Source organism: Petromyzon marinus, chromosome 2 (assembly GCF_048934315.1).
Source record: "Petromyzon marinus isolate PM22_M1 ecotype Great Lakes invasive population chromosome 2, UKy_Petmar_22M1.pri1.0, whole genome shotgun sequence".
In the NCBI taxonomy this organism is placed as follows: Eukaryota; Metazoa; Chordata; class Hyperoartia; order Petromyzontiformes; family Petromyzontidae; genus Petromyzon; species Petromyzon marinus.
Genome location: NC_133668.1, coordinates 14,885,660 through 14,899,611, shown reverse-complemented (window position 1 = coordinate 14,899,611; position 13,952 = coordinate 14,885,660). Strand labels below are relative to the sequence as shown.

Below are 13,952 nucleotides of genomic sequence, written 5' to 3'. Positions count from 1 at the left end.
GCAAGCCAGTCCAAGTAGAGCTCATAACACTTAACATTTAAAGAGAACGCCAATACTGTAAAAATCAGGTGAAATCTGTGCACCACACACATTATATACTGTAATTAGAATTATATGCTGTTAACAAAAATAAATTGCAGATCGCTAAAAATAGATTTCTAAGGGCATTCATACGGGAGTGTGGTTGAGATGCCCTGTAGAGAGAGTGGAAACAGAAGGCAGACAACCCTTCCACGTACTTTCCCCACCATCCATCTGCCACGTGGACGGATTCTCAGGATGATAAACAAACCAACCTTATAGCCACCCCAGCGACCAATCATCAACCACCGACGGCCACCAGTGTTTGACACGCATGCACAAACAATGGCAATCCAGTCACAGCTGTTGGATGGTTTAGGGAGGTGTCCTTTGCCACTTTGTGTGCATACTTTGGTCATTTCGATTTATTGCCACAAACACCACGACACACACACGACAACGGCAGGCGACTTTGTTTTCATTAGTTTTGGCCATGTATTAAAAAAAAATTCATAACATGTACATATACGGAGAGACAATTGCATTGCAGTTGTCAGTGGCATGAAGCCAAGGAAATTATCAAGAGCTTTTTTCTTTAATGCAGGACAGTCCATTGAAATAAAAAGATAAAATTTTCTTAAATCTCAACTACAGCTGCTTGTATATTTACAACTCCATATAGTCGTTTACAATAGAACACCGAGCTACAGCACTTAGCTGTGATGCCTGATGTTGACAAACATCAATAAACGTGATTGTTACAGTCTGCTGGAAGAGGGAGTTATGTTTTGTATATAATGTGGAATGTTGAGTTGCTGATGATGCTACATTGTTGTTAGCTGTCAGGAGTAAAACAATTAAAAACTGTAAAAAATAATTCAGTCGTAAGCATCCCCGTTAACATTCAGCAACAGTGTTGACATTCAAAAGGACATTCCCTTGTTTTAATCTAGGATTTTTTAGAGTGATTGTTCGTTATTTTGTGTATTCTATCAGTTTTGTTCCACTTATATGTATATGATACAGCTTAATAAAATCCCTTGGTCATGATGTAATAATGGCTTGCTGAGTTTCCCTACATGTTCATTGACTGTTTGTAAAGTAGAAAATATTGAGGTATTACTTTTCTCCACAATGCTTCTCTTTGCAGTAATGCTGACTCAATCCTCGTGCAAACTTATAAGAGCAGTAGCCACATGATCTAATTGTTTCACGTTAATTTAAGAACATATTCACTGTAATCAGTATCTTAAGTGTAAGGCACTGACCAACAAAAACCTTATTTGTTGCACATGCCAAACGCATCATTGCCGATAACTCAAACAGTGCAGTTATAATTCAAATGTCCAAAAACAATGGTTTGAAACTTCGAAACAATGCAAAATAAAAAGCATATACACAGCAGTAAATACATTTCGGTATGCAAATGATAAGATACAGTACCTGGTAACATAGAAATACGGTTTACAGTACATATACCTATAAAATGAAAGTAACGTAAAAAATGCTCAACTGAAAAAATATCCTACAAAACACTGCAAAAACAGCAATACAGCATAATTTACTCAGTTGTGTAATCGATAGGTATCCAAGACACTGAATAGCACTGAGCCATCTCAGTTACCTCTTTACAATTTTTATGCTTTCCCTGGAAATTATTTAGGGAGAAAAACACAATGTTACATAGACCTTCATGGATGGCATGCGTCTTGTTATATATTTTAACTAGCTTCACTACCCGGCTTCGCCCGAGACTTGGGATTCTTGTCTGGGATTAATACAACGGCCTACGCGGAGGGTTGGAGGGGGGATGCGTGACGTCAGCAGGCACACTGCGTGCCGTTTCCGCATGCGGGTGACATCACAGATGTGACGTCACCGCTCACTTGCCGTGCAAAATATATCCATTATTGCGCACCCCCCCCCCCCCCCCCCAAGTAGAAAAGTCTATTTTTATACTTTTTGCATTGTGTACAGTCTGGAAGCTACCCACATGCCAAATTTCAAGTTGGGAAGTATGCTAAACATTTTGAACAGACACACATTCACACATTTCCCTTTTACATATATATAGATGTACAAATATGAACACATTTTTCAAGCAGTGAGAACATTTCTGACAATCCCAGCTCTCTGCATTACTGTTTGTTCATTCATGTTTGGTGTTTTCTTGTTCATGTTTTTGTTTGTTGCGGTTGCACCCGATTCAAGAGCCGAATGGCTCACAGGGCTATACCAAATAAATGAAACTATGAACTATGAACTAAACACTTTAAAAAATGTTACCGAAAAAAGAAAACTCCTTTCAAAGAGAAACACAAGCTCTCGTATTCCAGTGCAAGCTTATAAATGCATGAAACATGATGCAAAGCATCAATGCTTTTAAGTTGTCCATTTTTAAATGCACACAACACCTATAACTGATTGTAAAAGTTTTCTTTCATGACATCTAGTTTTGCCTTGGAATTCTTTGATTTTTATTTATCCTAGAGCTCAATAAAAATCTAAAATGGAACTTCTTCCCCCGTAAGGATAGGAGGAAAAAGTGCCTCTATTTGTTGCAACTATGTGAGCCTCAGCGGGGTGTTAAATTCAACAATTGACTGCGGGTTTTTGTCTCTATACATGGGAACTGATGGGAGTGCTGAACAAATGGATCAGTTAACATTATGCGTGGTTTCTGTAGTGTGCGTTGGTTCCCACGTGCTTAGTGTGATGCTCACAGATCCGCAAGCGACAGTCTCATAAAAGCTGTCCTGAAATAATATTCAATTTAGTCATCCTAATTCCCAGCATTAAGTCGTGACAAAAAGTATCGTGTTTTTTTTCAAACGACATCATTGCAGTAATGTGTTTATTTTAACGGCTCACAAGAAAAGAATGACAAAATAATGATTGTGCATCATGCTCTGCCTGGTTATGAATGCGCTTGGCTGGAGGTGGTGGATTTTTGTAAACAATTATCTGGGCAACATTATACGAACAGCAAAAAAGGTTTAAATTTTAAAAGTAAACACCATCCAACATTGCATGCCACATAATTGTGCGATGGGGAGGCGTAACATTTGGTGACTCACTTAGGACGAACATAGTCGCAGCTGTTTTTACCTTCAATGTATCTCAAAGAGTTGGCAACAATATTGAGGTTGTCGCTTGTCAAGTACAAAAAATAAACTCAGGATGGTTCAACTGTGTTTTAATGAAAAATAGCATTCAACTAAATAATATCCAACGTTCGTTGTAGGTACCAAAAGCAGAGAGGCAATATACCAATATAGTGGATTGCATCAAGACGTATTTTTCACTCGCATATTTTCGAATTGAAATTTTAATATGCATTTGAAAATATGCAAACAAAATACTCTATTTAAAAACAAATAGCGTTAATAATATGCATATTAAACTGATAACCTATCGGAAATTGGAAAGCCGATTTGATGACAAAGTGAATGGTGAACGAACATTCAATGTATATGAAAGCTCCGTGGGTGAGGCCTTCTGATTGCTCAGGATCACTGGCAGTGACATGTGCCTGCATCGCACACGGGCACGTAAGACATGCATCAACGGCCCAGCATTCTTGTGCGACACAAGCCAAATGGGTGGAAAAGTCACACTGTTTGGAATGCTGCTTTGTAACAATTCAGGTTATACTGGGGATGGCTTCTATTTACTGCAGTCAGTATACCCTGTGTTATTGAATGAGAGTGTCAGGTACTGATGGCTGCTGTTACTTGAAGACGAAAGAAGTACCTCTTCATTGTCTCAAACAAAATCCAATGCACCAACACGTGACCATTGTGTTACTGCTTCAGGGAATGCATATGAGCATTTTCAAGTGACCGTTGTGTACCTATATACACAGAGGAAAAACTCTTATTACATGTTTACATAATTATGTTGGCCTTCAGTTAACAAGACAATCTTCATCAAGATTTGGCATTTAACTTGGAAAAAAAAGTTTTCAATCAAAATATCTGCATAAATCTATATCCCTTGTTCGTGCCTTTTAAGCATTTAAAAATAACATTTATTCATCTAAGATGTGCTCCTAAAGTTCCAACAGTTCTTTGAATACAGATTGTTAAGGCATCAAGGTGAGGAACTTGCTTTCCTCGGCCAGCGTGGACAGCATGGAGCTCATGTCCCCGATGGCCATGTTGGACATCCCTGAGGTGACTGTTGGGAGCGGTGGGGCCACCCCGGGGAGTCCAATGAGGCCCATGCCAGTGGAGACCGTGCCCACCCGCCCTGGAGGGACAGTGACCGAGTCGCGCGGGGTCGTGAGGCGTGACGATGCCTGGGAGAGATTCTGCAGGAGACTGGGGCTCAGTGGGCCCGACACCAGGCTGAAGTGGTCGCCATCATCCAAGATCATGGCCTCAAAGTCTATCTGAGAGGGCAGGGAGGCCTCCAAGCTCAACATGTCCATGGATGTGCTGCTCGTCACCTGATCAGCCCCTGGTGACAGCATTTTCTCTGTGGGCTTCTGTAGGCCATCCCTTTCTGTCACGTGAGGCTGCTGCTGCTGTGGCTGCTGATGATGATGGTGTTGGTGAGGGTTACAGCTCATCGACTGGCGATGGAAGTTACCACCTCCCTCGACATTGCCATGCTCGCTGAAATTTGCCATTCCGCCATCGTACATTTGAATCTGCCCAGTATAGTGTGTCGCTGATCCACGGGTGAGCATCACGTTGGATTGTCCGGTTGCCTGCGTCCTCATTGCCCTGCTGGAACTGGAACCAAGTGCACTGACAGGTTGTACACAGCTTCCCGAGTGCGCCAACTGTTGAAGGTTTCCATTTGACGAGAAGGGGTTCTGTCCTCCACCTGACTTTGCATAAGCAGGAGGGCGAGGGCGCATCGTGCCCTGCGGGTGTTGGGCTGAGCTGTAGTTCTGCTGACCTAGGCCCAGTGCTGGATTCTGCGACTGAGATGGGAAAGCTGCACGGCCTGGGCTCACGCCTGTGTGGGCTGGAGAGCCGTAGCCCGAATGGCCTCCCGCACCCATCGTCCCACCTTGCTGCGCACTGCCTCGGTTCATCATCATCGTGGCTGGATTCTGATCGCCGCAGAGGCTACCTAGTCCCTGCTGCGGCACTATGTACCCTTGCTGGGACTGGGAAAAGTTCTGGCTGGTCATTCCTTTGGCTGGGGTTGCAGACACCACCTGTGCACAGGAATGCAGGCCATTCCTAATCTGTGGGTGTTGCATGCAGCTGGCCTGATGGCCGGGGCTTGCTGGCGTGTTGCCACATGCATGGGGCCGCTGGACAGAGCCTGCGCTCACCACCAGACCACTTTGACACACGTGCTGTGATTGCGCCTGCGCCAGGCTTGCCTGCGCCGGGCCTGCCTGCGCCGGGCCTGCCTGCATTACGTAGCCCTGACTTGCACTGGCCTGCAGGCGACTGGGTCGTGAGGAATTAAACTGATTTTGCTGGTGCTGGGTGCTCCCGTTCATCAGATTCTGTTGATAGTGGGTCTGCAGAGGACCCACAGGAGCCTGGTATTGGCTGTAAACTTCGTTCTGTCGCACTAACCCAAGGTTGGGATTTGTGATTGTTCTGCGGTGGGGCACAGCAGGGTTGGCACCAGGGCTGTTGTCCATGCTGCCTGAACTGACCTCATTCCACTGGATGGGCAAATTATTTTTGTTCGAATCCGATGGCATGATATGATTGGGGCTATGATACTGCGCCTGATTGGCAGGGCTCAGTTGGCAAGAATTCATTGCTTGGTGCGACTGAGAGAACCCATTATCCGTGACCATCGCTTGCTGATGGCTGGCCGATGCATTGAGGGTATTGTGGTTGGCTTGACTGTACATGTTCATGGCGCCCTGGTAGCCCTGCTGCGGATCCCCGTACCCAATTCCTCCATCCACGGTGCCCGGGCCACCCGTCAGGCCGTTCTCCTCAGCCACAATGTACTGCATCAGATCGTCCGGAAGAACCATGTCTTCTTCTGGGATGTGGCCCTCTCCCTCCATCGCCATGGCCTCCATAATGACGTTTTCGCTGATGCTGGGTGGTCGTGGCGAGTACATGCTGCGCTGCAGGCTCCCGTCGGACCGCGTGTAGCCGCTGGCCCTGAGCCCACCGCGTCGGCGGTCCGACGGCGGCAGGTGCGGCAGTATGTTCAAGCTGTTGTATCTCTGATATTGGTGGTGCTGATGCTGCTGCTGCTGCTGCTGCTGGAGGTACTGGTGCTGATATTGCTGCTCCTGAAGGCGACTGTGATACTGATGAGTGGTATTTAGTGGTTGCCCAAGCCTCTGCGGCAGCTGACTGTGGAACAGGCCCGGATGGTTGACGTTATCACCGGGTTTGCGTACCGGGTCACTCGCTCTTCTCGTCCCGATGCCGGGGATCTCGTGTGGCAGCGGAGTGCGGCTCGTGCCGTAGCCACACACCCCTCCATCACTGCACCGCCGCTGCTGCTGCTGCTGGTGCTGCCCAGAGAAGTGCTGTCCCGAGTGTGATGCGGCGCTTGACTCCCGCATGTCGCCATCGCCGTCCAACATCAGGGCCATGCGGCTCCTCAGCCCCATTCTTTCCATGTGCAGAAGCGGCGTTGGGGGTGGCCCCCCTGTGGCAACTGCATACTTGGCCTTCAGACGATACTGCTGCAGAGGTGTGAGACCTGGCAGGCCTGGCAGGTGCCCTGCACCGCCGCCACCACCACCGCCGCCGCCCTGGCTGGTCTGGCTGGAGCGGCGTGAGGCGTCAGTGGAGATCGGGTCGTAGGAATCGGCCGTGCTGAGATGGCGGCGGTATCCATTTAGGTGGCAGGGTGACACGCCAGATGAGCGCCGGCTGCTCAGGTAAGCCGAGCTCAGGTCACTGGTAGCGCTATCCCGACGCTCGTTGAGGCGGTTCAGTGACATCAGGTCACTGGGGTAAAGCTCAGGCCCGCGGGGGTTCACTGGGATTATGGTTGGGCAGCCATTGACGTTTTGGTGACCTGTGTGTTGTGAGATTCAACAAAAAAAGCAAAAATTACAATTGCATAAAAAATACAAGTACGAACTGAAAACGAGTAAAAACACGTGATCCATTTTTGTTTACGTTCTGAATTTATGAAATTCTTCATTTTGTTGATGTAATAAAAAATGAAATATGTAAAGAAACAACATTTTCGATTGGTTTACATGACAAAATCTGCAATAAATCAATAAGTTCTTAAACTGACAACTGCTTTTCTACGCGTTCAAAACTATTTAGGAGCCTCCTAGGGCCACACAGAAAGGCCTTCACGAGTGTCCCGAGAATGTTACCATTGATAGGAGGCAGCTTGACAGTCCCGGGTCCCCCTCGCGTGCCCCCTCTGGTCTCTGCAGCCCACGAGTCGGCGGCGATGACGCCACGCAGCCGCTCCTGCTTCATGTGCTCGAGGCGGTGGGCGGTGGAGGAAGCGGCCGACGAGCGTCGAGCGTGCAGCCCCACGCCAGGCCCATCCTCCCCAGGCTCCTCGCCACCGCCCTCCACCTCGCAGAGGCCGGTGCCCTCGCCCAGCTCTGCCTCCCCCTCCGCCACTGCCGCCGTCGCCGTCGCCTCTTGGGTGCTGAATGGGGAGAGCTCGCTGCTGCATGACGACTGGCTCCCTGGCGACATCTGCGAGAGATTTCAGCGGGGTCACTCGCATGAAGCAGCCGCCCTGCTTTTATTTTGTGACGATATGGCGCACGATACCGAATAGGTTTTTCGCAATTGCGGGGTACAGCTCTTGGATGTGTTTTTTGGCTGTTACCGTGCTTTGGTCAGCACGATGTCCAACTTCCCTGAAGAAGCTTCCAGCACGTTGAGCGAGACGTCAGACATCATTACAACATTATGCGGTAGAATCCGAGAACACATCAGAGAGCTACACAGCAGATGTAAACTCATTCGCTATTTTTTCTCTGCTGCAGGAGAGGACACAGGATGATTGTCATTGTGGGGTGTTTTAAACTCCTTTCATGAATACAGTATATATAATTACTTGAAAATAACTGTGGCCTCGGCACATAAGGTGCTGTTTAACAAATGATTATTATGATATAATAATGGTAATAACCATATTTCCAAATGCATTATGCCATAAAAATGCCTACAATGTCTGTGTTGTTATATTCGAAAATGTTGTTTGAAGTTTGAAGTACTCGTCTACATGTGATCATTGTGTGGTCACAGAGCTACTGGCACGTGACACTATCTTTAATACATGATGGAACATTCATAAAGTTAACATTTCACTGCTGCCTGTAGGGGTCAAGTGATCTGGCAGCTAGAAGGGTGACTCAGGGTACAGACAACAGGAACAGAGAAAAAGGAACGGAGGCGTTACCCAGCCTGCAGGCCGAGGCCCGGCCTCAGAGCTCCCACGGCACGAGCGGGTGGGCACACAGCTCTCCCGGGAGAGCCCAGAACCCACTCCCAAAACGACGCTTCCACGCAGCCGGGGTTATTGAGAGGAGAGAGTCGCATGGACCGCAAGGTGCACAGGAGAGTTAGTACGCATAAATCAGCAGCACGTTAGTGACAATTGCTCGGAAGCAGAGCTCTGGGAATGGCAAAAGCACACAAAAAAATGATGTCCAGTACACAGACAGCTCGAAATGATGAAGTCACACGGGGAATGATTACAATGAAGAGCAGAAAAAGTGAAATATGGCCACACTGCATGCAGAAAACACAATCTCCATGCACAGTTATCATGCCACACCTACATATTTGTTGCTAGCTGCCAAGTAACGCACATTGACTCAAGCGAGTCCAAAACTCTGAAGGCTCTCACCACCGATTTCTCTGATTTGACGGATTTTATCTCCACGTCATTGCCGTTTCCCCTTCTGTCGGAGTGCGTGGAGCCGGGGCTACCCAGGCCCATCTTGCCCCCCCCGCCAGGCATGCCCCCCACACCCCCACTGCCCGGCTGGTCCCTGGCCCCCCCGCCCGACGGCCCGCGGGGGTTGGGGGTATCTCCGCCACGCTGCTTCTTGGTGACGTGCGCTTCGGGCCCGTGCACCGTCTTGACGTGCTTGCGCAGGGAGCTGGGGTCCGTGTAGCGCTTGGTGCAGCTGGGAATCTTGCACACGTACGGTTTCTGAGTTGGTGGCGAAGGGCAAGACACAAGGACACATTTTGAAGTCACCCGGTGATGCTTTGCGTACATACTTCGGCAAATAAAGTTTTATAAACCGTGAGAGGTCGATATGACAATTGCAATTAGGAGAGATGGGATTTTAAAAAGGTACAGTAGTTGAAAAATGAATGTTACATATAGTATAATGTTGCTATTATCTGAGTATATTCCCATGTAAAACGATATATATTTTAAAGCACATCCTCATTTCTTAAAGTTTTTTTTATATATATTTTCTTTCTTTTGCACATAGTTTTTGGTTGCAAGAGATATTGTCTCAGCGGGCTCTTGTGTGGTAAAATAAAGGTTGTTTATATTTGAAAAAGAGGAAAGAGACAACATGGGAATAGCAGCTGAGAACAACTTTCTTTGTATGAAAGTCAATCCTCAGCTCTCCCTGGCCCCTGTTGCCCACTGTACATCTGCACTCTGACTCTCTAGGCCAAGCTACACACACTGGGCCAAATGCAGCAGTGTGCGTACCAACACGCTAGCCTCCAGCAATCAACTTGGCTCAGGACTTGCCTCACGCAAATGTGGTGCAGACAGCGTAAGCAGTCCCATTCTCTTTGGCATACTTTCAAAGAAGCCAAACATCAGTAGGTGGATGTGGCACATTCTGAATTTAAAAGGCCTCAAGCCAAATTTTTATCCCATTCCTTTGAGGCGAGATGGTAGCAGATGGCGACCCACTCCTCCAGGCCAGGCATGGGTAAGGAAACGTTTTCTAATAAATTGTAAAAGTATTTAAAAATTATAATCATTAATGTAATCAAGCATGAATATAAATATTATCTCTTTCACAGATTCTTCAAGGTTTATGAGCAAATATCACAGGCTGCACAATTTATCGCCGTGACAGCAAAATAGGGGCCATCAGAGTCAACGCCAGGACAGCACCAGCCCTAGCGATGACTGTGCAAAGCATGGCAAACAGTAAGAGCTTCTCGATAATTAAAATCTTGATATACATTCCATACTTGACGTCTTTATCGTAACTGTGCATTTTGTAAAATCCATAAAAAGCCTTTTACTGTATCCACGATGAATTGATAACACTCCCAGGAAGAATCGGAACTTTATCAGAGATTTGAATGGGAGCACGGTAATTGTTCATGATGCACAAGCGATGCTGCACACTGTTTCATTATTTGCCTTATATTGAATAGTAGTGTGAGAGGCTCCGTTATCTCATACACATTAGGTCCAGCAAAAACGAAAACTGAGTCTGGTACAAACACTATTTACCAGGCCCCATCTCCATGGATGCTTCTGGTTCCTAGAGCAGCTACTTCAGCACGCCCAGCAATCGCAAACACCATGCCCTACAGGACCGAGTTGATTGAAATTTAGAAGTAATACAACCATAAAAATTTAATCCATATATTCAAGAGGTGGCTCCATCCACTAGGGACTTAGGTCCATACGTGGACTTAGGTCCATACTTCCATGATTGTGGTGAACATTCCGTGCACCCTCTAGGGGGCGTTTGGGGCGTGCATCGAGGGATGGCGCTCACCTCGTTGGAGTGCGTGCGGTTCTGATGCTTGGCACGGTCGGACGCGTTGGAGAAGGCCTTGTTACAGCCCTCGTGCTCGCACACGTACGGCTTCTCGCCCGTGTGTGAGCGCAGGTGCGTCTTGAGGTTCTCCAGCCGAGAATAGGCTTTGGCGCAGCCCTCAAACTGTGCACGATATTCATTAATGCATTGATTCACAAACGCCGCTTTATGGGACATTAACACATAACTGGGGTGTGAGACAAGCCTCACCCATGAGACATCACAAGTAACAGCGGTTGTCGCCGACGAAGCGAAGTGGACTTTCCACCACTGGCTCAGGACCAGTAAGGTAAGGATGAGCGAACATTTATTTTAGTACGTTTAATAATTTTTTTAATGTTTTAGACCAATATACACAACATACAAATCTTGCAAACGAACTGCAATACCAGTTTACATCTGCTGCCCATAACCTAGATGACGTGTATTATTTTGACGTATAAATTATGTGTCAGAAAAAAATATATAATTTTGTAACCGTCACAGAAAGATGCATTGTCCTGTGTCAAAATATAAGGAACGAGGGATCAGCTCAACGCACAAAAAAATTAAAGGTATTGTTTAACTCACATCCTTAAAACGCAACAAAACCGTTAGTAATTCACCTTGATCAATTCGAGGAAATATTAAATAAACACCAGTGAGCCTAAACATGGCCTCATTAACCCTGCTGGCACACGAGCCTGCTTGGGGTGTGGGTGTCGCCATATAGTGCCCTCATTGTCTCATCGAGGGATATTAATTATGATGGCCTTCAGCCCACGGCCACTTTCACAATCGAGGCCAGACAGTTACAGAGCACAACCAGTGATTGTTTCCCGGCCCTGATGAACCGAATCGGCACAGGTCTCCGACCCACGGCGACACAGTAGGTGCTTGCCGCCCTGCTGAGGCTTCCCGTGGCGGGGCTGCACGCCGCGGAAAGTTGCCGATGGTGAAGTGAGCGGTGCGACATCTGAGCGTATGGGCGCAGAAGGAAGGTTTGCCACCTTTGACGGTCAAAAAAACCGGGACATATCTTGGGAAGGACATCTCACAAGACCAAAAAATGTACGTGCAAATTGATAGTCTTAGCTGGTGCGTTGTTACGCGACAGAAACTAATCATGACTTTGAATGTCCCCGGGGAGAATGAGATGTTTTCCCAGGATGGCTCCCTTAAAAAGAGTGGCAATCCTGAGAAAACTGGGGCAGGAGGGGCAACCCTAGCAGGGGGGGGGGGGGGGGGGGGGCGCCCGGGTGAGGCTACGCCCGCTGCGAGCGAACGTACCGTGCACTTGTGGGGCTTCTCTCCCGTGTGGCGCCGCATGTGCACCACCAGCATGTACTGCGCTTTGAAGGGCTTCTTCTCCCGGCTGCAGTCACGCCAGCGGCACACAAACTCCTTGCGCTCCCCGTGGATGTGCTCGTTATTGATGTGCTGCAGGCAGAGCAGAGCAGGTCGCAGGTCAGAGATGGGGGCAAAGAACAAAGGTAGACAATGTGAAGAATAAGAAGGGCATAAAAAATTAAATTCTGGTACGAACAGAATATTTCCCGCCAATGTTTGTGGCAAACAGCGTTACTTTTTCAAAGCTATCGCCAGTCATGATATCTTCACTGCTGGATGGAGGCCTTCCCAAGTCATTTCCATCACTCACGGTCTCGTGACACAAGAAGCCATCAAGTTAGTGCACAGAAGCTGCTTTTTTATCACTCCATCTCCACGGTGGCCATTATTTCAGTTGCATTTACCACTTTTGCCTGCCATTCCATCATTTATAAATATTTAGTTTTTTGTGCTTTGGCATGTGAGAACTTGGATATCGTCATACATTTGCATGGAGACAAATTACCTTTTCAGTCAACACTTTAGAAAATTCTGGAAAATAATTTTCAGATGCGATATAATTCTTCACATGTATTCACAAAAAAACTTTCTCATTACAACTATTTTACCTGTCATGCCACAGTGGAGTATGTGCTACGGGACGGGTCTGTGCTGGGTGAATTCCGTATTTCGATAGGAGTTTAAATTATACATTTGCAATGAGCCGGCATTATGAGACCAAAATTTCACAAATACCCCAAGGTGCTACATCCAGGACTCACATTGCAATACCCACACAGCCCTCCACTCAGTTAATTATAGAGTTATAATATCTGTTAATATTTTTTGTTACCGCTGTCCATTTATTCAACACAAACATTTTATCCAGGCATTCAGGTACACAATTAAATTTTTATGTAAACTGTTACACATATTTTAACACCAAGATAAACAGTGTTTTCAGTTGCCATAAGTCTGCAGATACTGAAAATGTGCCAAAAATAACCCCTAAAATATATTTAAATATTTTATTATGACATGTATTGTACAGTTCATTCCTGGAAATGCCTTCTCTGTGGCAGGCGCATATGTCACCTTCAAATAATGATGTACGAGAAATGAGAACTGTTAAAAATTAATGTGGCTTTGTGCAAAGGTAGCCAATTGCATACATGATTCCTCAGGGATCTCGCAGTGATTTGTTATTTTAACTTTGCTCCTGAGAAAATCGCTGCATATCTTTACAATAATGTATGCACGAGTGGACAAGCAATTTAGCGCCATCCATCAGCATCCGTATTATATAACTACACATTTGTTCAAGTAAATATAATTCTAATAAACATTTTTTTCTCCAGTACAGTGCTGAAAGGTTGATTCGTCTTAACATAAATTTGCAATCGCCACCTGAACTTTTTGCCCAATTGAGATCATTGTTTATTAAAGACAGCACGCCAATTAATTATACGGAACCCAAAGTAAAGACATCCCGCCTGCTGAGCCGACACGCCATCACATCATCGCATGCTGGCGCTTTGCGGGTACGACGTGCCGCTGGTAATTACACCTGAATTAATGGGGTCCCAGCAATCCATTTCCTCAACCCCGCATCACAGACCTCGTCACACACTCCCGAGCCACGACCCAAAATAAATCAACGCTGGGACCATTCCTCACGGAAATTTGACACCCGTGTCAAGGTCCTTCTTGGCAGCATCGGCCCCTCCCCCGCGGGCCAGCCGAACGCAACGCCGCTAATTTCTGACGCACGACCGCCGGTGGGGGTTAATATGCTGCCCCCACGAGTTAACAGAGCCGTGGTGGTATTTGTCAAAAAGAGAGGACCTGGAACGGGGGTTGGCCACCCGCCACCGCTCATTGTCCCTGCGTTAATGATCTGGGAAAGAATTGCGGGGCAGCTGTGTGAATAACG

At 46.7% G+C, this 13,952-nt stretch overlaps 1 protein-coding gene across 2 annotated transcripts in view; it reads right to left on the bottom strand.

The window, feature by feature from the left end:
- Positions 1 to 492: 492 nt before the first annotated feature.
- The window catches only part of LOC116946583 (zinc finger protein GLI4-like), an 81,898-nt gene continuing 68,438 nt past the window's right edge, over positions 493 to 13,952 (bottom strand). For both annotated transcript variants that reach the window (XM_032961640.2, XM_032961648.2), the window contains exons 11-15: positions 11,981 to 12,130; positions 10,670 to 10,834; positions 8,803 to 9,111; positions 7,304 to 7,640; positions 493 to 6,990 (exon numbers count right to left, since the gene is read on the bottom strand). In XM_032961640.2, the coding sequence (XP_032817531.2) occupies positions 4,106 to 6,990; positions 7,304 to 7,640; positions 8,803 to 9,111; positions 10,670 to 10,834; positions 11,981 to 12,130 (3,846 nt within the window). In that variant the 3' untranslated portion in view covers positions 493 to 4,105. The remainder of the gene's footprint in view (positions 6,991 to 7,303; positions 7,641 to 8,802; positions 9,112 to 10,669; positions 10,835 to 11,980; positions 12,131 to 13,952) is intronic.